Here is a 27,695-nt window from a genome sequence, read left to right on the forward strand (position 1 = left end):
ATGAGGATCCGGGCCAGCCAGTCAAAGAGCACGGGGTACTTCCCGTACGAGCTTATGACTGGCAGAGCCATGCGAACCCCTACCCATGTGTTAGCCCCGGTACTCACGGAAGGTCAGCTTAGGGAAGCGAACCGGGACAGCTTTGTCGAGAATCTGTTTGAACACCTTAAACAGATTCACTCGCATATTGCTAACAACATGGTAAAACAGCATCGGAGCAACCGACTGCAACTAGAACCCTGCCAGCAAGAGTCCCGCAAACACCATGAGTGGGAGATAGGTGACCAGGTTATGGTGAGGAACTATGCTAGAGTAGGGGTCTTTGAGGCAATGTGCATGGGGCCGTACCACATTGTCGACAAGGCAAGCCCCATGGTCTTTGCCATAAAATTGCTCCGCCGAACAAAGTGATTCCACATAAATCCCCAGGGGCAGCAGCAAAATGTAAGGGACAGCCAAAAACTATAAACCCTACTGAAGACAGGGACCCCCAGCCCACAACCCCTGACTGTGGAAATCCCACAGGGGACGTGGCAGACGCACAGACTGCACCTAGAGGAGCGGTAGACTGTGTTACTGGAGGAGCTGTCCCCACAATCATTTGGGACTCGAACGCACCCCCAGCAGCCGGAGCCTTGAGAAGGACTCCCCGCACACCACGGCCAAAGACACCATGGTCACCAGCGCCCCAATTTAAATGGTTCAGCCCCGGGAAAGGGACCAGCCGCAAAAGGGCACCTAAGGTTAGAGACCAGCCTGCGAACAGGGACACCCAGCCGGTAGCCTCAGGCAACAAGGGACCCTCAGAAGAGATAGCGGTGGATTAGCCACCAACTGGAAGTCCCCAGCCCGTAGCCCTCGACCAGGTAGAACCTCCAGGGGAAGAAACAAACCAAGCAGCCACCCCCAAATGAGTGGTGTGCTGCAGCACCGGAGGGGACGTTCCCCCGATAGTGTGGGACTCGAACCCACCTCCAGTCAGGACACTCCGGGTCCTGCAGTACAGGCCGACCTATTACCGACCTCGCTGGACCCCCAGCGGAAGAAGAAGAAAGAAAGAAGGCAGGAATTAACCTGGCCACCCGGAGACGGGTGGCAGATGTACATAAATAGTAAAATATGAATTTAAGAATGTTTAGTGAATAATTTAGGGTAGTGTAAGATTATCTGTGTAATGATAAGTATATATGTATTAGTTAACTGGGGTCAGGAAAATAATCTACCTGTGCAGCTATTAAAAGAGGCACAGGCCAGGTAATACCTGGGAGTACGAAGAATCTATATAGTATAACTGTCAAGGGAAGCTTCGGTGCGATAACAAGCAAAATGGCTCTGAGATGAACGTGAGAGCAGACATCAGTCCACAAGGAACTGAATAAGACAGCCAGTCAATTAAAGACTATGAGCCCAAATTGGAATTCAGTCACCTTTGACAAGCCAGAGAGTTTTCTCAGGGCTAGACAATCTGTTTTATGTACCTCTACAGGAAAGAGAGCAGCATGAGAAGGGTCCTATTTCTGCTCACCCTGATAAGGATGAGCAGCGGCGACCAGGGAGATGTGGAAGAATCCCTCATTTACAGGTGTTCAGGAGAAAGAACACCGATCGTAACCGCCGGGTGTGGCACCCCGGGCATGGAAGAACTCGCCGTTTATGCCCACGAGGGAAGATGGCCAGGATGGCTGGGATTTAATTCTACCCGCTACTCCAGCCAGGAAGGTTTTACCTACGGGGAGGCCTCAGTTCCATGTCCCCGGATATGGATCATCGCTACCCGAGTCAGTATTATAGAGGGAAATCGTGTATGTTTGACTTGCAAAGGAAACATTTCCCTGGGTAGATGGTGGTGGCTCAGAAAACTCAGCAAGGACACATGGGACCAGGAATCAGACTGGGAAAGATTCGGTAATGATATGTATCGCACCATCACGGGGACATGGGGAGGAGTAAAAGTGTGTTGGGACAAATGGTGGGAATCCGAACAAGGAATTTATGTTTGCATGTGGGGATCAGAGAGTATTTGACCCGCAGGCATATTGATCGCCTTCGCCAGGCAAAGGCAAGATGAAGGAGAAGAGATAGGGTAGGACTCTAGCCTACACGGGTGTGTGCTCCCACACTCCCCACTCCCAATTAATGCCACTGAATTAAGAGCACACAATAAGAAACCCCTGCCCACAACCCCGCCAATATGCACAGTAATAGAAAGGTGTCCTACCACCACCAAGGGACCTGGGAATGGATTAGTATTGGTACCGACTGAAAAGGTGTTATACCAGGGGGTACATTATGCAGTAGCTTCAGTAATATTAAATCTTACCGAGGTACACCTACCTGCATGGTGCCCAAAGGAAACAGAGCTGCTATACCAGGCCCTACTCGGAGACATGTTCAAGAAATTTTAAGAGTTAGACTTTGGAAATATAGACAATGCAGGCCTATACACCCTAAACGCTAGGACACCATGGGCTTGGGGAGACCAAGAAGGGGAATCATAAACGGCGTTTTCACTACCTACAACACAGCATCCTCTGTAATAAATAGCCTAAATGACATCGAGCTGCAAACACAGATAAACAGTTTAAAGAACCAATTGAGAAAAATCTTAAAACAAGAGAATACAGTAGCAGGATCAGAACTACACGAGGACCAGGCTATGACTATCCATTTAAAAGAAATAGTGGCTGAGCTGGAAAAACATGCACAGACAGTGAATGCACTCATACGGGAGGATAGAAACGTTCGGACCAGGCTGCACAGAACGAGGAGTGTGTACTGTATGGGGCTACTGTATGGGGCATGGTTGTTGGGCGAGGGCCGCAACAACCTGGAGGATTTAAAACAAGGTGTAGTCCCTTTTTGGATCAGAAACAAGCACCTTGCAGCCTTCCACCCGTACAGCAATTCACTAAGCCTGTGCCAGCTCCGCCTAGCCTCTGAAGCCTATCCTGTCCTAGTAGACTGTGGGAAACCGAACCACAACATTATGGGGATAGTATTAAGGATGCCGGTCATGGGTGGGACAGCCCGACCTGCACCGGTATACCGGGCAGAAAACATTGGAGTTATTCAGGGAGGTGCACACATTCGTTTCACAGCGGTCCCACCCAATGTCATAAAGTGGGAACACGCTGTAACGGGTACTGACCTCTCCGGGTGCCGGAGCCGGGGTGCACACGTAATACTGTGTCCCCAGTACTTGAGTGCCCATTCAAAGTCACAGTGTGGGTTTAAAGCTGCTGGCAGGCACAGCCTATTAACTGCACCATGGAGGTAATGGCACAAGACCATGTCCCTCCACAGGTAACATACATAGGAGGTGGGACATATTGTGTCTTAATGCAAGAAGTATCCGCAATAAGGTGGATGAATTAACTGTGCAAATAGATGTTAACAAATATGATGTGATTGGGATTACGGAGACGTGGCTCCAGGATGATCAGGGCTGGGAACTCAACATCCAGGGGTATTCAACATTCAGGAAGGATAGAATAAAAGGAAAAGGAGGTGGGGTAGCATTGCTGGTTAAGGAGGAGATTAAGGCAATAGTTAGGAAGGACATTAGCTTGGATGATGTGGAATCTATATGGGTAGAGCTGGAGAACACCAAAGGGCAAAAAACGTTAGTGGGAGTTGTGTACAGACCTCCAAACAGTAGTAGTGATGTTGGGGAGGGCATCAAACATGACATTAGGGGTGCGTGCAATAAAGGTGCAGCAGTTATAATGGGTGACTTTAATATGCACATAGATTGGGCTAACCAAACTGGAAGCAATACGGTGGAGGAGGATTTTCTGGAGTGCATAAGGGATGGTTTTTTAGACCAATATGTCGAGGAACCAACTAGGGGGGAGGCCATCTTAGACTGGGTGTTATGTAATGAGAGAGGATTAATTAGCAATCTCGTTGTGCGAGGCCCCTTGGGGAAGAGTGACCATAATATGGTGGAATTCTGCATTGGGATGGAGAATGAAACAGTTAATTCAGAGACCATGGTCCAGAACTTAAAGAAGGCTAACTTTGAAGGTATGAGGCGTGAATTGGCTGGGATGGATTGGCGAATGATACTTAAGGGGTTGACTGTGGATGGGCAATGGCAGACATTTAGAGACCGCATGGATGAACTACAACAATTGTACATTCCTGTCTGGCATAGAAATAAAAAAAGGGAAGGTGGCTCAACCGTGGCTATCAAGGGAAATCAGGGATAGTATTAAAGCCAAGGAAGTGGCATACAAATTGGCCAGAAATAGCAGCGAACCTGGGGACTGGGAGAAATTTAGAACTCAGCAGAGGAGGACAAAGGGTTTGATTAGGGCAGGGAAAATGGAGTATGAGAAGAAGCTTGCAGGGAACATTAAGACGGATTGCAAAACTTTCTATAGATATGTAAAGAGAAAAAGGTTAGTAAAGACAAACGTAGGTCCGCTGCAGTCAGAATCAGGGGAAGTCATAACGGGGAACAAAGAAATGGCGGACCAATTGAACAAGTACTTTGGTTCGGTATTCACGAAGGAGGACACGAACAACCTTCCGGTTATAAAAGGGGTCGGGGGGTCTAGTAAGGAGGAGGAACTGAGGGAAATCCTTATTAGCCGGGAAATTGTGTTGGGGAAATTGATGGGATTGAAGGCCGATAAATCCCCAGGGCCTGATGGACTGCATCCCAGAGTACTTAAGGAGATGGCCTTGGAAATAGTGGATGCGTTGACAGTCATTTTCCAACATTCGATTGACTCTGGATCAGTTCCTATGGAGTGGAGGGTAGCCAATGTAACCCCACTTTTTAAAAAAGGAGGGAGAGAGAAAACAGGGAATTATAGACCGGTCAGCCTGACATCGGTAGTGGGTAAAATGATGGAATCAATTATTAAGGATGTCATAGCAGTGCATTTGGAAAGAGGTGACATGATAGGTCCAAGTCAGCATGGATTTGTGAAAGGGAAATCATGCTTGACAAATCTTCTGGAATTTTTTGAGGATGTTTCCAGTAGAGTGGATAAGGGAGAACCAGTTGATGTGGTATATTTGGACTTTCAGAAGGCTTTCGACAAGGTCCCACACAAGAGATTAATGTGCAAAGTTAAAGCACATGGGATTGGGGGTAGTGTACTGACATGGATTGAGAACTGGTTGTCAGACAGGAAGCAAAGAGTAGGAGTAAATGGGTACTTTTCAGAATGGCAGGCAGTGACTAGTGGGGTACCGCAAGGTTCTGTGCTGGGGCCCCCGCTGTTTACACTGTACATTAATGATTTAGATGAGGGGATTAAATGTAGTATCTCCAAATTTGCGGATGACACTAAGTTGGGTGGCAGTGTGAGCTGCGAGGAGGATGCTGTGAGGCTGCAGAGCGACTTGGATAGGTTAGGTGAGTGGGCAAATGCATGGCAGATGAAGTATAATGTGGATAAATGTGAGGTTATCCACTTTGGTGGTAAAAACAGAGAGACAGACTATTATCTGAATGGTGACAGATTAGGAAAAGGGGAGGTGCAAAGAGACCTGGGTGTCATGGTACATCAGTCATTGAAGGTTGGCATGCAGGTGCAGCAGGCGGTTAAGAAAGCAAATGGCATGTTGGCCTTCATAGCAAGGGGATTTGAGTACAGGGGCAGGGAGGTGTTGCTACAGTTGTACAGGGCATTGGTGAGGTCACACCTGGAGTATTGTGTACAGTTTTGGTCTCCTAACCTGAGGAAGGACATTCTTGCTATTGGGGGAGTGCAGCGAAGGTTCACCAGACTGATTCCCGGGATGGCGGGACTGACCTATCAAGAAAGACTGGATCAACTGGGCTTGTATTCACTGGAGTTCAGAAGAATGAGAGGGGACCTCATAGAAACATTTAAAATTCTGACGGGGTTAGACAGGTTAGATGCAGGAAGAATGTTCCCAATGTTGGGGAAGTCCAGAACCAGAGGTCACAGTCTAAGGATAAGGGGTAAGCCATTTAGGACCGAGATGCGGAGGAACTTCTTCACCCAGAGAGTGGTGAACCTGTGGAATTCTCTACCACAGAAAGTTGTTGAGGCCAATTCACTAAATATATTCAAAAAGGAGTTAGATGAGGTCCTTACTACTAGGGGGATCAAGGGGTATGGCGAGAAAGCAGGAATGGGTTACTGAAGTTGAATGTTCAGCCATGAACTCATTGAATGGCGGTGCAGGCTAGAAGGGCCGAATGGCCTACTCCTGCACCTATTTTCTATGTTTCTATGTTTCTATGTGTCACCACCAGTGCAACCCACCACCAACATGGACACTTCTGGTGTCCGGTGAGTGACAGCAGTTTTTGCTTCAAGTCTGAGGCATCAGTTCAAGTGGCCCAGGAACGGATTGTCCCCATTCCTGAATCCTCCACTGTCCACCTCACTGTGAAGGAAAACATTACAAACCTGCAGGATTATGTTGTACATTTTGGCTATGCAATGCCCCCTCTACCCAAATATCTTACCGCTCTGCTAAAAGCTGTAATTATCTCACAGAAACACTTCTACACTGGAGAACAGAAAACCATTTTGATAGGGAAAAAGATTCTCGAGATCACAATTCCGCCTTGGTAGGACCTTTTCAGAAATATAGAAGCCCCAGTCTGGATCCAAATCGCTTCCCACACTTTAGTTAACTGTCAACTCGCAATTATTCTTCACTTATGGTGTCTCACTTGCCGAGTGAAATGCAGAGGCCATCAGGTCAGGCACCAAAGGCTGCTATACGCTCCTTGGCCGAACTTGGGAATCGCACAGGGAGGGGTGACACCATATTACCATGTTTAATTTCTGTTTGATTTTACCTGCTGTAAACCGCAGAATATCGAGTGTTGTAAGAATGTTATTTGAAAATGTGTTTGGCTATGAACCTTTATTTTACTGAACTTAAAATGTGTTTGACCATGGACCTTTATGCTCCTTGAGAATGTGTTACTATGTGCTTTCATTTTATTTTACTTAAAGTTGTGTTTGACTGTATACCGTTACTTTACTGAAAAAACGAGTAAAGGAGGGGCACCCCTTCTATACTGTAACCGAATTGTAACGACTGTATTCGCCTGTAAATTGCATTGCATTTAAACGGGGGATGCAAGATAATGTTTTGCTGGTATAAATGCAGGGAAGGTTGGCTCTCGGTAGCAGGAATTTTGCTTACCTTGATTGGCACACAAGAGTGTGGAGTGTCAACAGGGGGGACTGAGGGGGTGCAAAGTTCAAAAGAACCCCCCCTGTGTTTGGTCTCATTCGAAAGGAAATTTAATTTGGGACTATTTACCAAAAAGTTTGGAACCCTAAAGTGCTTGTGGAAGAAACTACGAACTTTAATAGAATTTTGAACTTTTACAAGACAAATTCAAGGCTGTGGACGGGCCTAAAAGGACTGACAGGAGACAACCTGATTAGTGAGACCACCTGGATGTGAGGACTAAAGTAACCTGTCTGGAGAAATAGGTATTCGAGAATCCTTTTCCACAAGGGACATTAACATTACAACATAGCTAACCATCAACTTGAAACTGGAAAACCATTTCAGCATATACATCACAAAGAGGCCCAATCCAGCCTGTATGTGAAAAGCTAAGCACAAAAGGACATTGCAATTATCAAACTAATATTTCCATCAAGAAACATAAACCCACCCAAGACATATTAACTTTTAACGAGCCTGCCAAAATATTATAAAGAGTCAAGCCCGCCAACTTTAAACAAAGAATTCTGAACTGATTTGGCGCCAAGATTAGAACCAGTCAAACCGTATAACTGGCCCCTGTTTCAACAGAGGGTATGACACACTTTGTCATAACAATCGAGACCAAGCTGATGTCATCAAGACAAGGAGAGAAATCAATGCGACAGTTGTAAACTAACTTCTCCAGCCTCGAAGTCATGAAGTCCTGAAGTCCTGAAGGAAGGAAGAACATCACCATCGCGGCAGCAACCGACCACAACCAACGTGGTATCAACGAAAAACCACCTGATCGACCAAACTCGAAACAAAACTCCAACGGGAAAAAAATGTGAAGAATCGAAAAGTTTCCACTCTACAATCTGATCCTGACCTACCAACGGGTAAAACATTACCTAAAAGACTGTAGAAACCTATTACTAACCAAAGAAAATGGGTACTTACCCCACAGATCCAAAACGCGCCATACCGCATCAGTGGACTCAACTCACTGAAGCTTGCACAGCAGAAAATCTTCGCCAACATTCGGGGTATGGCAAGTAGACCCTACCACATCCAGCCAACCCCGAAACCGCGACCTTTTGTTAACTGTCAAAAGGATTGGTATGCATAGTCCCTGCCTGCCCTGGTGTCTAACCTAGCTAGGATTAGGTATTGGGAGGTGGGAGGTGTAACCCCCTTTGAATGTAATGTGTTGTTCTCTATTAGAGTCATTATAAGCTATTGTAATAGCTTATAATGACTCTAATGTGACTGTGACTGTGTAAGGTACTATTCTTTAATAAGTTTGAATAAGTTTTGACATTGTACCTTCTTATTAGAGTGATTCTAAGTTTGTATTTTCTTGACTGTAATAAAAATCAAAGTTCTTTTGCACCAAACCAGTGTCCTTTGCACTTTGTCACATCCCCGAAATAAATCCAGAGTCTAGAACCCAAGGGAGTGGGAGCGATTCAAACCGCTCAAGTTGGTCAGAAGGGAACCTGACCCCCTCATAGAGAAAATGTGTGTGTGCATGTGTGTGTGAGTGTGAGAATGTGTGTATGAGTGTGTGAGAGTGTGTGTGTGTGAGTGTGAGTGTGTTCGAGTGAGTGCGAAAGTGTGTGTGAGTGTTTGTGAGTGTGCGTGTGAGTGAGTGAGACTGTGTGTGTGTTTATGTGTGTGTGAGACTGTGTGTGTGTGTGAGTGTGTGTGTGAGTGTGTGTGTGTGTGTGTGAGTGAGACTGCATGTGTGTGTGTGATTGGAACTGTGTGTGGGTGTGTAGGTGCGTATGGGAGTGTCCTTACAACACTCACTCCCACGCACACACGCTCACACTCACAAACACTCACAAACACTCACACACAAACACACATTCACACTCTCACTCACACACACTTTCTCACACACACACACTCTCACTCACAAACACATCCACTAACACACACACTCCCACACACACAGACACTCCCATACGCACCTACACACCCACACACAGTTCCAATCACACACACACACACACACACACACACACATTCACACACACACTCACACAGACACATAAACACACACACAGTCTCACTCACTCACACGCACACTCACAAACACTCACACACACACACTTTTGCACTCACTCAAACACGCTCTCACACACACTCTCACACTCACACCCACATGCACTCTCTTACTCTCACTCACACACACTTACTCACACACACACAATCTCACTCACACACACACACACTCACAATCACTCACACACATATACACTTTCACACTCTCACTCACACACACTCTCTCACACTCACACACTCTCACTCACTCACTTACACTCATTCTTACACACACACTCACTCATACACACACACACACTCTCTAACTCATACACACAATCTCATTCTCACACACACACTTACACTCACACACACACTCTCTCACATACACACACACATGCACTTACAAACTGTTCCTCTCAGACACTCAGACACACTCACACACACACAGACTAACCCACTCACACACACTCTCACTCACACACACACTCTCTCACGCACACACTATCACACACACAATCTCACACACACAAACACACTCTCACACACACACTCTCACACACACAATCTCTCTCACTCATTCACACACTCTCACACACACAATCTCTCTCACTCACACACACTCATTCACCCACTCAGACACACACCTTCTTATTTACACACATTCTTATTTATACACACACATTCTCTCACTCACACACACTCTTTCAGTCACACACACACACATACTCTCTCTCACACACACTCTTTCAGTCACACACACACACACACTCTCACACACACACTCTCTCACACACAGACTCACTCACTCACTCACACTCACTCACTCACTCTCATACACACACATACTCTCACACACACTCTCTCTCTCACACACTCATTCACTCATATACATACACACATTCTCTCTCACGCATTCTCTCTCACACACACACACTCTCACTCACACACAGATTCTCATTCACACACACACTCACACATACACATTTTCTCTCTCACACACACACACACTCGCTCACACACATTCTCATTCACACACGCACTCTGACTCACACACACTCACTCACTCACTCACACACACACTCTCTCATATACACACACACACACACTCTAACTCATACACACAATCTCATGCTCACACACACACACTTACACTCACACACACACTCTCTCACATACACACACACATCCACTTACAAACTGTTCCTCTCAGACACTCAGACACACTCACACACACACAAACTACCCCACTCACACACACTCTCACTCACACATGCACTCTCTCACACACACACTATCACACACACAATCTCACACACACAAACACACTCTCACACACACATACTCTCACACACACAATCTCTCTCACTCATTCACTCACTCACACAAACACATTCTTATTTATACACACACATTCTCTCACTCACACACACTCTTTCAGTCACACACACACACATACTCTCTCTCACACACAGACTCACTCACTCACACTCACTCACACACTCTCACACACACACTCTCATACACACAATCTCTCTCACTCACACACACTCATTCACTCACTCACACACACACCTTCTTATTTACACACACAATTACTCTCACTCACACACACTCTTTCAGTCACACACACACACACTCTCACATACTCTCACACACACACTCTCTCACACACAGACTCACTCACTCACACTGACTCACTCACTCTCATACACACACATACTCTCACACACACTCTCTCTCTCACACACTCATTCACTCATACACATACACACACTCTCTCTCACACACTCTCTCTCACACACACACACTCTCACTCACACACAGATTCTCATTCACACACACACGGACACATACACATTTTCTCTCTCACACACACACACACTCGCTCACACACATTCTCATTCACACACACACTCTCACTCACACACACTCACTCACTCACTCACACACACACTCTCTCATATACACACACACTCTCTAACTCATACACACAATCTCATGCTCACACACACACACTTACACTCACACACACTCTCTCTCACATACACACACATGCACTTACAAACTGTTCCTCTCAGACACTCAGACACACTCACACACACACAGACTAACCCACTCACACACACTCTCACTCACACATGCACTTTCTCACTCACACACTATCACACACACAATCTCACACACACAAACACACTCTCACACACACACACTCTCACACACACAATCTCTCTCACTCATTAACTCACTCACAGAAACACATTCTTATTTATACACACACATTCTCTCACTCACACACACTCTTTCAGTCACACACACACATACTCTCTCTCACACACAGACTCACTCACTCACACACACTCACTCACACACTCTCACACACACACACTCATTCACTCACTCACACACACACCTTCTTATTTACACACACACTTACTCTCACTCACACACACTCTTTCAGTCACACACACACACACTCTCACACACTCTCACACACACACTCTCTTACACACAGACTCACTCACTCACTCACACTCACTCACTCACTCTCATACACACACACACTCTCACACACACTCTCTCTCACACACTCATTCACTCATACACATACACACACTCTCTCTCACACACTCTCTCACACACACACACTCTCACTCACACACAGATTCTCATTCACACACACACTCACACATACACATTTTCTCTCTCACACACACTCGCTCACACACATTCTCATTCACACACACACTCTCACTCACACACACTCACTCACTCACACACGCACTCTCTCACACACACAAACACACACACAATCTCTCTCACACACACAAACACACACACAATCTCTCTCAGTCACACACACTCATTCACTCACTCACACACACACACACATTCTTATTTATACATACACATTCTCTCTCTCACACACTCACTCACTCATACACACACACACTCTCTCTCACACACACACATTCTCACTCACACACAAATTCTCATTCATACACACTCACACATACACATTTTCTCTCTCACACACACACACTCTCGCTCACACACATTCTCATTCACACACGCACATACTCTCACTCACACACACACTCTCACACACACTCTCTCTCACACACTCACTCACACACACAAACACACTCTCACATACACACACTTACACACACAATCTCTCTCACTCACACACACTCATCCACTCACTCACACACACATTCTTATTTATACACACACATTCTCTCACTCACACACACTCTTTCAGTCACAACACACTCTCTCACACACATACTCTCTCTCACACACAGACTCACTCACTCACACTCACTCACACACTCTCACACATACACTCTTTCACACACACAATCTCTCTCACTCACACACACTCATTCACTCACTCACACATACACATTCTTATTTACACACACATTCTCTCACTCACACACACTCTTTCAGTCACACACACACACACATTCTCATACACTCTCACACACACAGTCTCTCTCACACACAGACTCGCTCACTCACTCACTCTCTCTCTCTCACACACACATTCTCATTCACACACACCCATACTCTCACTCACACACACTCTCACTCACACACACACACACACACACACACACTCACTCATTCACTCACACACACACTCTCACACACACACTCTCTCACACACACACACTCTCACACACACACTCTCTCACACACACACACATAAACTCTCACACACAAACGCAGTCTCACTCTCACACACACACATTCTCATTCACACACACACACTCTCAGTCACACACACACTCTCACTCACACTCACACACTCTCACTCACACACACACACACTCTCACTCACACACCCACTCTCACTCACTCACACACTCTCACTCACACACACTCTCACTCACACACAAACACACACACACACTCTCACTCATACACACTCTCACTCACACACAAACACACACACACACTCTCATTCACAATCACACACATACACACACACACACACACACACACACACACACACACTCACACACACACACACACTCACACACACTCTCGCACACACATTCAATCCCTGCTCTGGGCTCAGTGAACTGATCGCTGTTGGGAAATTACTCTGGGTTCTGCGATGAAAATCGGGCATGTGCTAGAGATCAGAATTGGAGGATACCTCGGATTGTTGCAGCACTGGAGGAGGTTACAGAGATCGGGAGGGGAGAGCCCATGAAGGGATTTGTAAACAAGGATGAGAAGTGTAAAATAGAGGCGTTGCCGGACTGGGCGACAATGTGGGTCAGCAAGCACAGAGAGTGATGGGTGAACGGGACTTGGTGGGAGACACAGCCAGCAGAGATTTGGATGAAGTCAAGTTTGCCAAGTTCACTGTCAACATTCAACCATTTTCTATTGATCCATATCCGTCCGACCCTGATTTACTTTTCAATCTGAGGAAAGATCTGATCAGGAACGGTAGCATAGTGGTTATGTTGCGGGACTATTAATTCAGTAGGTCTGGACTAATGACGCGTGAAACAGGAGTTCAAATCGCACCAAGGCAGCTGGGGAATTTACATTTACATAAACCTCAAATTTAAAAAAAAACTAGTACCCTGTAATTTTGGTAAGAAAAGTAGGGATGTAACATTTTACGTGGAAAACAAGAATCTAAATGGGGTGGAAGAGCAAAAGGAACTCGGAGTACAAATACACAAATCACTGAAAGTAGCAACACAGGTTAACAAGGCCATAAAAATGCAAACCAAACACTAGTGTTTATTTCTAGAGGGATCGAATTGAAAAGTAGAGAAGTTTTGCTAAACTTGTATCGAATCTTGGTTAGACCACACTTGGAGTACTGCATACAACTCTGGTCGCCATATTATGAAAAGGATATCGAGGCACTGGAGAGGATGCACATAAGATTCACAAGACTGATACCACAAATGCAAGGGTATACCTATCAGGAAAGGATAAACAGGCTGGGACTCTTTTCTATTGCACAGAAAAGGCTGAAGGGTGACGTAATAGAAGCCTTTAAAATTATGAAAGGTGTTGATAGAGTAGAGAGAGTGTTTCCACTGATGGGAAGGAGCATAACTAGAGGCCATCAATAGGGATTTCAGAAGGAACTTCTTTACCCAGAGAGTGGTTAGAATATGGAACTCGCTACCACAGGGAATGGTTGAAGTGAATAGTATAGATGTATTTAAGGGATGGCTAGATAAGCATATGAGGGAGAAGGGAATAGAGGGTTCTGCAGATAGAGCCACATGAGGAAAGACGGGAGGAGGCTCGAGTGGAGCATAAACGCTGGCATGGACTGATTGGGACGAATGTCTTGTTTCTGTGCTGTATATTCCACGTCGAGGAAAACTAGCTTCCACTCTAAAAATGAGTCCTTAGGTGGCTGAACAATCCAATATGAGAACCACAGTCCCTGTCACAGGTGGGACAGGTAGTTGTTGCGTCAAGGGGTGGGTGGGACTGGTTTGCCACACGCTCTTTCCGCTGCCTGTGCTTGATTTCTGCATGCTCTCGGTGATGAGACTCGAGGTGCTCAGCGCTCTCCCGGATGCACTTCCTCCATTTAGGGCGGTCTTTGGCCAGGGACTCCCAGGTGTCGGTGGGGATGTTGCACTTTATCAGGGAGGCTTTGAGGGTGTCCTTGTAATGTTTCCGCTGCCCACCTTTGGTTCACTTGCCGTGAAGGAATTCCGAGTAGTGCACTTGCTTTGGGGGCCTCGTGTCTGGCATGCGAACGATGTGGCCTGCCCAGCGGAGTTGATCTAGTGTGTAAATGCTGGGGATGTTGGCCTGGTCGAAGATGCTAACGTTGGTGCATCTATCAACCCAGGGAATTTATAGGATTCTGCAGAGACATCGTTGGTTGTATTTCTTCAGCGAGTTGAGGTGTCTACTGTACATGGTCCATGTCTCTGAGCCATACAGGAGGGCGGGGGTATTACTACAGCCCTGTAGACCATGAGCTTGGTGTCAGTTTTGAGGGCCTGGTCTTCAAACACTCTTTTCCTCAGGCGGCCGAAGGCTGCGCTGGCGCACTGGAGGCGGTGCTGAATTTCGTCGTCAATATCTGCTCTTGTTGATAAGAGGCTTCCGAGGTATGGGAAATGGTCAACGTTGTCCAGGGCCGCGTAGTGGATCTTGTAGACTGGCGGTGGGGGGAGTGCTGTGCGGCAAAGACAGGCTGGTGGAGGACCTTTGTCTTACGGATGTTTAGCTTAGGGCCCATGCTTTCGTACACCTCAGTAAATACGTTGACTATGACTTGGAGTTCAGCCTCTGTATATGCGCAGGCGTTGTCTGCGTACTGTAGCTCAACGACAGACATTGGGGTGGTCTTGGACCTGGCCTGGAGACGGCGAAGGTTGAACAGGTTCCCGCTGGTTCTGTAGTTTAGTTCCACTCCAACGGGGAGCTTGTTGATTGTGAGGTGGAGCCTGGCAGCGAGGAAGATTGTTAAGAGGGTTGGGGCGATGACGCAGCCCTATTTGACCCCGGTCCGGACAACATTTTGATACAATGTGTAATGAGTCCAATGATTGAGGGCCCGAACTTGGTCAAGCCAAGGCCCGCTCAAGTGTCGCCCAAAGGACCACGAGGATCGCCGGGAGACCTGGTGGTACTTAACCAGGGAGATTCCTCCAAAAGAAAAACCTGACGGCCAAAAAACGACTTATGCCATGAATCTGGGTGGGAACTCCCAATCTCGGCGGCAAATGCAATCTTTGCCAAAGTGCCGCCGAGGATTGAGTTGGGCCCAGAGAGGGCGGAACAGCTAGAAATTAAAATTAAAAAAAACAATGGAAAACATTCAGGGGACCACATACTCATAAATTGCTGAAAGAAAGATAAATAAAAGAAGTTCACAAACCTTTTTTGCAGGTCTTCTTACTTACCCTTGTTGTTAGACCTGCCTCCATGCAATTCCTTCCCCCTGCTGCTGCTGACTTACACCCGGAGGAATTTGCCAGCTCGGCGGGCGGGAGGCTACTTACGCGACTGGTGCGCCATTGGCCTTCAGCGGGCGGTTTCCAGCGGTATTCCCCTCCCGCCAGCGGCAGACCTCGACGAATCTGTCACCGAGGGGAGAGCGGTAAAAAAACTCAGCGGCAGCTGACAGCAACCTATGGCAGTGGGCGGTAAGGCCACCAAATTCGGGCTCTTGGTTCCAGAACTACTTGCTATTCTGTTGGGTATGTATCTATCTAAGGCTAGACTACAGAAAGGAGGCAGCTTTCAGAAGACAGGGTACAAGGACATATGCTTTCAGATATGACCATGATTGTACCATTACCAAGCTCAGTCTTCTTCCATTTGGTAGTAGTAAAGCAAATCAAACGTCAATATCTAAGTAAGATATCCAGGCCAAAGCCTCCGGTGTAACAGCGTGGATATTTTGTATGCTGCCTGTGAATTTCCTCTGAGGGCAGAGCTCAATGATGTGCTCCAGGATCTGATCATGAGCTCCACAGTTGCATGATGGGGATGCTTTAATCTTCCATCTACGCGGAAGGTGGCAGCATCTCCCATGACCAGTTCTGAGGCGGTTGATGGTTGTCCACTGTTTGCGAGGAAGGTTTGATCCTTCAAGTTGTACTGTGGAGTCCTCCATAAGGAATCCTTTCTGTATGTCTCAGTTTTACCAAGCATTTCACCATCAGTCAACAAGGCTGAGGGCAGATCGCTGAAGGGCTTCGGCGATGGTCCAAAATGGCCTTCTAGATTTGACACTTGTGCTGGTATCTTGTTCAAGACAGCATGGATCATCATGCCTTTGCTGGTGTAGCGGTGGTATTCCGTGGAGACTGTATATTCATGGCGTAGATGTGTGATACTTGCAAGCAAGGGCAGCCAAGATGTCATCGATAAAAGTCTACTGGTGATAACTTTCAAAGTGGAATTCAGCTGGACACCAATGGATTTGGCATGCGGACTTGATAGCCATGCCAAAGAGCAGATTTGGGTGTACAGGGCTCAATTTTAAAATTTGTAGATGACACAAAACTTGAAAGTATAGTGAACAGTGAGGAGGACAGTGATAGAATTTAAGAAGACATAGAGAGGCTGGTGGAATGGGCAGACACGTGGCAGATGAAATTCAACACAGAAAAGTGCAAAGCGATGCATTTTGGTAGGAAGAATGAGGAGAGGCAATTAAAACTCTGGGGAGGTCCCAGCAGATTGGAAAACTGCAAATATAACGCCCCTATTTAAAAAGGGAGGCAGACAAAGAGCAGGGAACTATAGACCAGTTAGCCTAACATCTGTGGTTGGGAAAATTTGGAGTCCATTATTAAAGAAGCAGTAGCAGGACATTTGGAAAAGCAAAATTCGGTCAGGCAGAGTCGGCATGGATTTATGAAGGGGAAGTCATGTTTGACAAATTTGCTGGAATTCTTTGAGGATGTAACGAACAGGGTGGATAAAGGGGAACCAGTGGATGTGGTGTATTTGGACTTCCAGAAGGCATTTAACTAGGTCCCACATAAAAGGTTACTGCACAAGATAAAAGTTCACGGGGTTGGGGGTAATATATTAACATTGATAGAGGATTGGCTAACGAACAGAAAACAGAGAGTGAGGGTAAATGGTTCATTCTCGGGTTGGCAATCAGTAACCAGTGGGGTGCCGCAGGGATCAGTGCTGGGACCCCAACTATTTACAATCTATATTAACGACTTGGAAGAAGGGACCGAGTCTAACTGTAATGTCTGTAGCTCCACACTGTGGATGTGGACATATTGTGTTACTGCAACTAAAGGGAATAAACAGTCAGCTTACAAGAACCAGGAAGTTTCAGAGACTTCCGAAGCTATATTCATTTTAGGAAGCTGTGTGTGCTTGTGCTCTGTGAATATATTACATTTGGCAGCGAGATGGGATTTTTTGGATGATTTAAAGCTGAAATTTTATTGGTGAAGGATTCAGCCAGCCAACAGAGAGATTTTGGAAGCTTCTCTGTCTTTGGATATAGCTACAAAATCCGAGGTAAAAAATGAGTACACTAGTTTAAACTGCAGAGTCAAAAATGGCAGCACCCATAGCAGTAATGGGACACTTAGGTGAATATGAACGCGGCCAGGAAAGGCTTAACGCATATATGGATCAGCTAAAAATGTATTCCACTGCAAATAATATAATCGAAGTTCCAGAGAATGCAGATCAGAACCGGGCTGTGTTGGAACGGAAGCGAGCTATCTTCTTGTCGGAAGTTGGACCTGAATTGTATGAAATGCTGATAAATCTGCTTGTGCCTGACTAGCCAAAGGACACAACACTTAAAGAGATTTTAACGAACCTGGAGCAGCACTATAACCTCAAACCGTTAGAAATTGCTATCTAACTAACGAAGCTATCGTTTCGGTATACAAAATCAAAAGACTGATAAAATTATCAGTGATTACATGGTAGCATTAAAAAAGCTACTTATTCACTGTAATTTTGAAAACTTTCAAAACCGAGCATTGCGGGACAGTTTTGTTTGTGGGGTGAAAAATGATGCGATCAGAAGGAAGTTGTTGACGACGGATGAGTTGACTTTTGAGATTGCTTGTCAGACAGCGAGGTCGATGGGCATGGCCGATCAATATTCCCGAGAATTTCATAATAATTACAGTCGTCAGTTAACCAAGGTGAATCGCCTGTAGATTCAAAATAAAAGGTGGTGTGGGCCCAATATCTCAGAAACTGAAAATTGTAACAAAGCATTGAAGTCGTGCTATAGGTGCCTGGGATTGCTCAAAGTTGTCCATATGTGAAGGCAGAGTGTTTCTTCTGCAGAAAGACTGGGCATCTTGCGAAGGCTTGCCAACTGAAGGGTAAACCAGCTTTCAAAACTATAAGTCCAGCTTTCAAAGCTATGAGTCCAGCGTTCAAAGCTATGAGTAGAAATCCCCAGAGACTACATAGCATGGTCGAACAACAACAGGACGAGGAGATGTTAGAGTTATATGTCATCAGGAGCACGAGGTTAATGGACAGCGATTCGAAAAGTATCAAAATCCACATAGATGTCGTGGGATTCAAGACACCAATGGAACTCGACACAGGTGCATCCGTGAGTGTAGTACCGGAGTCGCTATACCTAGGAAGCTGTGTGTGCTTGTGCTCTGTGAATATACCACAGTAACGTAGCCAAGTTTGTGGATGACACTAAACTGGGTGGTGGTGCGAGCTGTGAGGAGGACACTAAGAGGCTGCAGGGTGACTTGGACAGGTTAGGTGAGTGGGCAAATGCATGGCAGATGCAGTATAATGTGGACAAATGTGAGGTTATCCACTTTGGTGGCAAAAACATGAAGGCAGAATATTATCTGAATGGTGGCAGATTAGGAAAAGGGGAGGTGCAATGAGACCTGGGTGTCATGGTTCATCAGTCACTGAAAGTGGGCATGCAGGTACAGCAGGCGGTGAAGAAGGCAAATGGTGTGTTGACCTTCATAGCTAGGGGATTGAGTATAGGAGCAGGGAGGTCTTACTGCAGTTGTACAGGGCCTTAGTGAGGCCTCACCTGGAATATTGTGTACAGTTTTGGTCTCCTAATCTGAGGAAGGACGTTCTTGCTATTGAGGGAGTGCAGAGAAGGTTCACCACATTGAGTCCAGGGATGGCTGAATTGTCATATGAGGAGAGACTGGATCAACTGCGCCTTTATTCACTGGAGTTTAGAAGGATGAGAGAGGATCTCATAGAAACATAAAAGATTCTGATGGGACTGGACAGGTTAGATGCGAGAAGAATGTTCCCAATGTTAGGGAAGTCTAGAACCAGGGTACATAGTCTTAGGATAAGGGGTAGGCCATTTAGGACTGAGATGAAGAGAAACTTCTTCACTCAGAGAATTGTTAACCTATGGAATTCCTTGCCACAGAGGGTTGTTGATGCCAGTTCATTGGATATATTCAAGAGGGAGTTAGATATGGCCCTTATGGCTAAGGGGATCAAGGGGTATGGAGAGAAAGCAGAAAAGGGGTACTAAGGTTGAATGATCAGCCATGATCTTATTGAATGGTGGTGCAGGCTCGAAGGGCCGAATGGCCTACTCCTGCAGCTATTTTCTATGTTTCTATGTTTCTATATAAAGATGGGAGGAAAAGCAATGTGTGAGGAGGATACAAAAAATTTGCAGAAGGACATAGACAGGCTAAGCGAGTGGGCAAAAATTTGACAGATGGAGTAAAATGTTGGAAAGTGTAACGTCATGCACATTGGCAGAAAATATCAAAGAGCACATTATTATTTAAATGTAGAAAGATTGCAAAGTGCTGCAGTACAGCGAGACCTGGGGGTACTTGTGCATGAAACACAAAAGGTTAGTATGCAGGTACAGCAAATGATCAGGAAGGCCAATGGAATCTTGGCCTTTCTTGCAAAGGGGATGGAGTATAAAAGCAGGGAAGTCTTGCTACAGTTGTACAGGGTATTGGTGAGGCCACACCTGGAATACTGCGTGCAGTTTTGGTTTCCATATTTACAAAAGGATACACTTGCTTTGGAGGCAGTTCAGAGAAGGTTCACAAGGTTGATTCCGTAGATGAGGGGGTTGACTTTTGAGAAAAGGTTGAGTAGGTTGGGCCTCTACTCATTGGAATTCAGAAGAATGAGAGGTGATCTTATCGAAACGTATATTATTATGAGGGGGCTTGACAAGGTGGATGCAGAGAGGATGTTTCCACTGATGGGGGAGACTAGAACTAGAGGCATAATCTGAGAATAAGGAGCCGCCCATTTAAAACTGAGCTGAGGAGAAATTTCTTCTCTCAGAGGGTTGTGGATCTGTGGAATTCTTTGTCTCAGAGAGTTGTAGAAGCTGGGACATTGAATAAATTTAAGACAGAAATAGACAGTTTCTTAAATAATAAGGGAATAAGGCGTTATGGAGATCGGGCAGGGAAGTGGAGCTGAGTCCATGATCGGATCAGCCATGATCGTGTTGAATGGCAGAACAGGCTCGAGGGGCATTATGGCCTACTCCTGCTCCTATTTCTTATGTTCTTATGTAAACTAAATTGTGGATGCCAAGATTGCATGAACTGTGTTGACAACAGTTGCACATTTAGTGTTTACAGATCCAAGTCCATCCATCCCTGATTTACTGACTGGAGCAAGTTGTTTGCTGATTTCTGCACAAGCATTGAATATATGCAAGGCTGAGATAGACAGATTCTTGAACTATAGGAGAGTCAAAGATTATGGGGAACAGGCAGAAAAGTGGAGTTGAGGCCAAGATCAGATCAGCCATGAACTTATTGAATGGCATAGCAGGCTTGAGGGGCCATATGGATTACTCCTGCTCCTATGTCTTATGTTCCTTATGTTATGTAACCCTCCAAGTGAAGAAATTCCACCTCATTTCAGTCCTAAATGGCTGTCCCGTTATCCTGAGACTTTGCCCCCTAGTTCTAGATTCTTCAGCCAGGGAGAAATAGCCTTTCACCATCTACCCTGTCAAGCCCACTGAAAATTTTACACATTTCAATGAGAACACCACTCATTCTGCTGTCACTGACCCCATCTCCTCTGGAGTTCTTCCCTCCACTACCTCCAAACACAGACCCACCAACCCCGCACAGCCCGCTTCTACCTCCTTCCCAAGATCCACAAACAGGACTGCCCTGATAGACCCATTCTGTCAGCCTGTTCCAGTCCCACGGATCCTATCTCCTCCCACTTCAACTCTCTTTTTCTCCCCTTGTCCAGTATCTTCCCACCTACATCCATGACTCTTCCGATGCCCTCCGCCACTTTAACATTTCTCAGCTTCCTGGCCCTAACCTTCTCCTTTCCACCATGTACATCCGATCTCTCTACAACTCCATCCACCACCAGGATGGCCTGAGGGTGCTCCGACTTCTTCCTTGAACAGAAGCCCAACCAGCCTCCTGGAAGGCCTCTATTCCATTCACCCAGTTTCCTTGTCTCCATCGCATCTGTTCTCTCAAAGCCACCTTCCATTACAGTGCATCAGATATGTCTTTGTTTTTCCTCAACCAGGGATTCCCCTCAACCATGGTTGACAGGAAACTCGACAGTGCCCGTTCCATTTTCTGTACTTATGTTCTGACCCCTTCTCCTCCATCCCAGAACCACGATAGAGTTCCCCTGGTCTTCACCTTCAGCCCCACCACCTTCAAATTCACTGGTCATCTACCGCCATTTCCACCATCCTATCACAAACATATCTTCTCCGCCCCGACCCTTTCGGCATTCCAAAGTGACTGCTCCCTCTGCGACACCCTGGCCCATTCATCAATCACCCCCAATGCCCCCACCCCTTCCCAGGGCACCTTCCCGTGCAAGCGTAGGAGATACAACATCTGAGTAGACTGGGCCTATATTCTCTAGAGTTATGAAGAATGAGATGTGATCTCATTGAAACAAAAAAATCCTTACAGTGCTTGACAGAATAGATACACGGAGGGTGTTTCTCCTGGCTGGGAGTCTAGAACCAGGGGGCACAGTCTCAGGATAAGGGATTAGCAATTTGGGACTGAGATGAGGAGAAATTTCTTCACTAAGAAGATTGTGAATCTTTGGAATTCTCTACCCTAGAAGGCTGTGGAGGTTCAACCATTGAGTATATTCAAGGCAGAGATCGATAGATTTTTGGATATTAAGGGAATTAATGGGTCCTTTCGGAGAAGGCCCGAGTGGTGCATTCCCATGTGCCCAGGGCGACATTTCCCTGAGGTCCAGAGCAGCCCATTCTCAGATGCTCAGACTGACCTATTCCCAGAGGCAGCATTGTGAAACCTGTCTGATGCAATCCTGGCAGAGTACGCAAATACTTAGGGAAAATAGAATTGTATCAGCAGATTGAACATTTAATAATTAACCAGCGTGACCTCTCTGGAATCGGGACAGTGAGTGGGAGAGGTTCACCAGAAAAAGATTGATTGGTCAATGATCCCATTGCTGTCATTGGGACTTTCATAAATTATCTGATCAAATGCCACACCATTGCAGATCGTTGAGTGTGAGGACCTGGATTGCCTGCCACACTAAGTGACTGTGAGTACACTTTGTAAATCCATTGAGAGAAATGGAACCTATTGAGAGAGAAAGAACCTGCAGTGAGATGGGGAAGGTACAGAGAGATAGGGAATTTCAGTGATGGTGATGGATAGAGAGAGAGAGAGATAGAAAGATAGAGAGAGGGGTGAACCTGCAGAGAGTAAGAGTGAGACAGAGAGACAGACAGAGAGACAGACACCGACAGAGAGCAAGACAGCAAGACAGGGTTGGTGCTGGGAAAATGTTTCCAAGATTATGGCTGGAGTGTCTAGAACACAGTGTCACAGTCTCAGGATAAAGGGTCGGCTATTTAGGACTGAGATGAGAAATTTCTTCAATCAGAGGGTGGTGAATCTTTGGAATTCTCAATCCCGGAGGGCTGTGGAGACTCAGTCGTTGAGTATATTCAAGACAGATGTCGATCAATTTTTAGGAACTAAGGAAATTAAGGGATTATGGAGATAGTGCAGGAAGGTGGAGCTGAGAGAGCAGACGGGACCTCGGTTTAACGTTGTCATCCGAAAGATGACACGACCGACAATGGAGTGTCAGCTTAGAATTTTGTGCTATAGTCCCTGGGGTGGACATGAACCCACAACCTTCTGACTCAGAGGTGAAGATGCTACGCACTGAGCCACATCTGACACAAATGGCCTACTCTATCTCTAATTTCTTGCGTTCTTCTGCAGAAAGAGGGAGAATGAGAGAAAAGCTACAGAGGGAACGAATCTGCAGAGGGAGATGGATCTTCAGAGCAAGTGACTGAGAGAGAGAAAGAGAGAGAGAAAAATTACACAGATAGCGAGAGACAGAGAAAGAAGGAGAAAGGGGGAAACTGCAAAAAGACATCATGCTGGTGTAAGGGGACAATATCAAACTCTTGCTGAACAACCTTCCGACTCGGAGGCGAGACTGCTTCCGCTCGTTAAGGGGAAAGTCTGGAGCGACTTGGCTTTTCAAACTGGAGAGGAGGCGCCTTAGAGGAGATCTGACAGAGGGATATCAGATAGTTAAGGGCATGGAAATGGTGACTCCAGAATATTACTGCAAATTAATTAGGGAGAGTGGGAGAAGGGGACATAGGGCCAAACTAATAACAGAGGAACTCAGGACCGAGATCATGAGAGAGAAATCGACACATGGAATGGACTCTGAAATAGAGTCGGGGAGAGGAAATCCCTGCGATCATTTAAGGAACAGTTAGATGGGGCAATGGGGAGCGTGGGGAGGTATTAGAATTATTGAACCATAGAAAGGTTACAGCACAGAAGGAGGCCATTCGGCCCGTCGAGCCCGTACCGGCTCTCTGCAAGAGCACTTCAGCTAGTCCCACTCCCGCCCTTCCCACACAGCCCTACAAATATTTTTCCCTCAGGTACTTATCCAATTCCCTTTTGAAAGCCATGATTGAGCCTGCCTCCACCACCCTTTCAGGCAGCGCATTCCAGATCCTAATCACTTGATGCATAAAAAAGTTTTTCCTCGTGTCGTCTCTGGTTCTTCTGCCAAGCTCCTTAAATCTGTGTACTTGGCTTCTCGACTCTTTCAACAATGGCAACAGTTTCTCTATCTACTCTGTCTAGAACCCTCATGATTTTGAACGCCCCAATCAAATCGTCTCTCAGCCTTCTCTGCTCGAAGGAGATCATTCTCAGCTTCTCCAGTCTATCCACGTAACTGAAGTCCCTCATCCCTGGAACAATTCTCGGAAATCTTTTCTGCAACTCTCTCCAAGACCTTCACAGCCTTCCTCAGGTGCGTTGCCCAGAATTGGACACAATACTCCAGTTGAGGCCGAATCAATGTTTTATAAAAGTTCATCGTAATTTCCATGCCTCCATTTATGAAGCCCAGAATCCCGTATGCTTTTTAACAGCTATCTCAAACCGCCCTGCCACCTTCAACGATTTGTACACATATACCTTCTCTGTTCCTGCATCTCCTTTAGAATTATGCCCTTTAGTTTATATTGTCTCTCCCCGTTCTTCCTAACAAATGTATAATTACATAAGAACGGAAGAAATAAGATTTCACACTCTTCTGCATTAAATTTCATCTGCGAAGCGTACGCCCATTCCACCAGCCTGTCTATGTCCTATTGAAGTCTTATCACTATCCTCCTCACTGTTCCCCACATCTACAAGTGATATTTATCATCTTTCTGGATGAATGAATGAAGATGGGCCGAATGGCCTCGCTCATCCCATGGTACACCTCAGGACTGGACTTATTTGGGAAAGTACTGCAGTGAGTACCAGGGTGGCTGGTTTGTGTGTTGGTTAGACCCGTGAGACTGGGTCGGTAATTCTGCTTTTAAATATCAGCTTCAAACCAAATTATATTACCGATTGATTCTTCTCATTTACAGGCTGGACACAGGATGAAAGGCTACATTCCCTTTGTGCTTGTGATGTGCATTTATCTGCCAGTAACTGCCAGTGAAGTATGTTGTAGTTCGGAATTGCACAGGCTATAGTGTGCAAACACCATTCAAAATATATTTTACGTGAGAGACACTGAACACCCGCTGCTCCATCCGAGCCCCACACAGAGCAGGAAGGGACCAGGTTCCATCCTCGCACTGATCCACAGTTTCTGAAGCAGAAAGAAGCAAATTATGTCAGGGCATTACAATTGACCTCAGCATCCTGGTTCAGAGTGGGGAAAAGTCAGCCTGTGCACCTGTTCCAAATTAATGTTCAGCGATTCCTTCTGAGATATGAACATATGAATGTCCGTGTGAAAGGGGGGGGGGGGAGTTGGATGGGGTGAAGTGTGTGTGAAAGGATGGGGAGCTGGATGGGGTACGGTGTGTATGTGAAAGGGTGGGGAGCTGGATGGGGTACAGTGTGTGTGTGAAAGGGTGGGGAGTTGGATGGGGTACAGTGTGTGTTTGAAAGGGTGGGGAGTTGGATGGGGTACAGTGTGTGTATGAGAGTGGGGAGTTGGATGGGTTACAGTGTGTGTTTGAAAGGGTGGGGAGTTGGATGGGGTACAGTGTGTGCGTGAAAGGAGGGGGGGGGAGTTGGATGGTGTAGAGTACCTGTGAACTGTGTCCAGAGGGAGTAAAGTGTCTGTTTCAACGGAGCGATGCATGTTGGACGGGCGACAGAGGTTGTTGAGGGTACTTCCCTTTTAATGATATATCTCTTCTATCTCTCTTTGTAAGCAGCTCACTGCTGATACCGTTTTGAAGAGTCACTAACCAGGATAACTCTGATATTTTGCAGGTTTTCAAGGGAAGTCACTGATATTTCCAGGAGAAACTGTCACCAGTTATGTCAAACTGCATCCCAGAAACTTTATCGATTTGTCCTCCTTTACTCTCTGCCTGAGGGCAGCCTCTAATGTAAAGCGAGGTTATGCTTTATTTTCTTATGCTACCTCAAAGAGCGATAATGAATTGTTGCTGTGGCACAATGATGATGGGACATTGTCTGTTTACTTTGGCTCTATCATTGTTGGTTTCTCCCTCCCAATGTTGAATGATCTGCTGAATCACATCTGTGTGACCTGGGAGTCTGAAACAGGGCTGATAACTTTCTGGATCAATGGAGTGAGAAGCTTGCAGAAGTTTGGTCATCAGGGGGGTGTGGTGCATAGTGGTGGTACGACTATCCTGGGTCAGGAACAGGACACGGTTGGGGGAAAGTTTGATATCAAACAGTGTTTTGTTGGGGAGATATCAGATGTAAATCTGTGGGACCATGTTGTACCTGCTCAGGACATCAAGACTGTAAGTCAGGTTTGTCACTTTCCCGGGGGTAACATAATCAACTGGGCATCGATACAATATGAAAGTGCTGGAACTGTGAGCATAAAATACAACAACGACTGCACGGTACAGAATTAAAATTCTCTGGCTGCAACAGTTTTGAAACAGCAGGCTAAAGGATTAGAATGAGCAGGGTTCAGGGAAGACATTTCCAGTAAACTGCAATCATGGAACATTGTCTTGCATTGCCATCTTTCCTATCTGAATCAGACCAGTCAGCAAATGGAATCATGTTTAATCTTGAATGAGCAGGAATTGCTCACTGGGCTGATTGCATCAGGATCAGGCTTTAATCACAGGGACCTGTTTAATCCCACATCTCTGCGTACCTGGGTGGGGCTCCAAACTCAATGTATAATAACCACTGTCAACCTCCACCGTATATGTTGAGAGAGAGATGGAGGTATAGAGACAAAGAATTAGACTTATGTATACAGGACAGGTCCGTCTGCTTTACCTGCACAATCAATGTCATTTTTGCTGCTTGTGCCCTTTTAAATTCACAATAAGGACACATCTGTATCCGACCGCCCCATATCCAACCTTTCTTTCCTCTTCAAAGTCCTTGAACGTGTTGTCGCCTCCCAAATCCGTGCCCATCTTTCCCGCAACTCCATGTTTGAATCCCTCCAATCCGGTTTCCGCTCATCAAAGTCACAAATGACATCCTTTG

General features: G+C 46.0%; 1 protein-coding gene across 1 annotated transcript; it reads left to right on the top strand.

The window, feature by feature from the left end:
• Window positions 1–27,100, top strand: LOC139253935 (mucosal pentraxin-like). Its single transcript, XM_070873604.1, has 4 exons — window positions 1–294; window positions 18,497–18,558; window positions 23,937–24,001; window positions 26,478–27,100. Exons 1-4 carry the CDS (start codon window positions 1–3, stop codon window positions 27,098–27,100), a joined length of 1,044 nt encoding a protein of 347 aa, XP_070729705.1.
• The last annotated feature ends 595 nt before the right edge of the window (window positions 27,101–27,695 follow it).

This window comes from Pristiophorus japonicus, chromosome 3 (assembly GCF_044704955.1).
Source record: "Pristiophorus japonicus isolate sPriJap1 chromosome 3, sPriJap1.hap1, whole genome shotgun sequence".
In the NCBI taxonomy this organism is placed as follows: Eukaryota; Metazoa; Chordata; class Chondrichthyes; family Pristiophoridae; genus Pristiophorus; species Pristiophorus japonicus.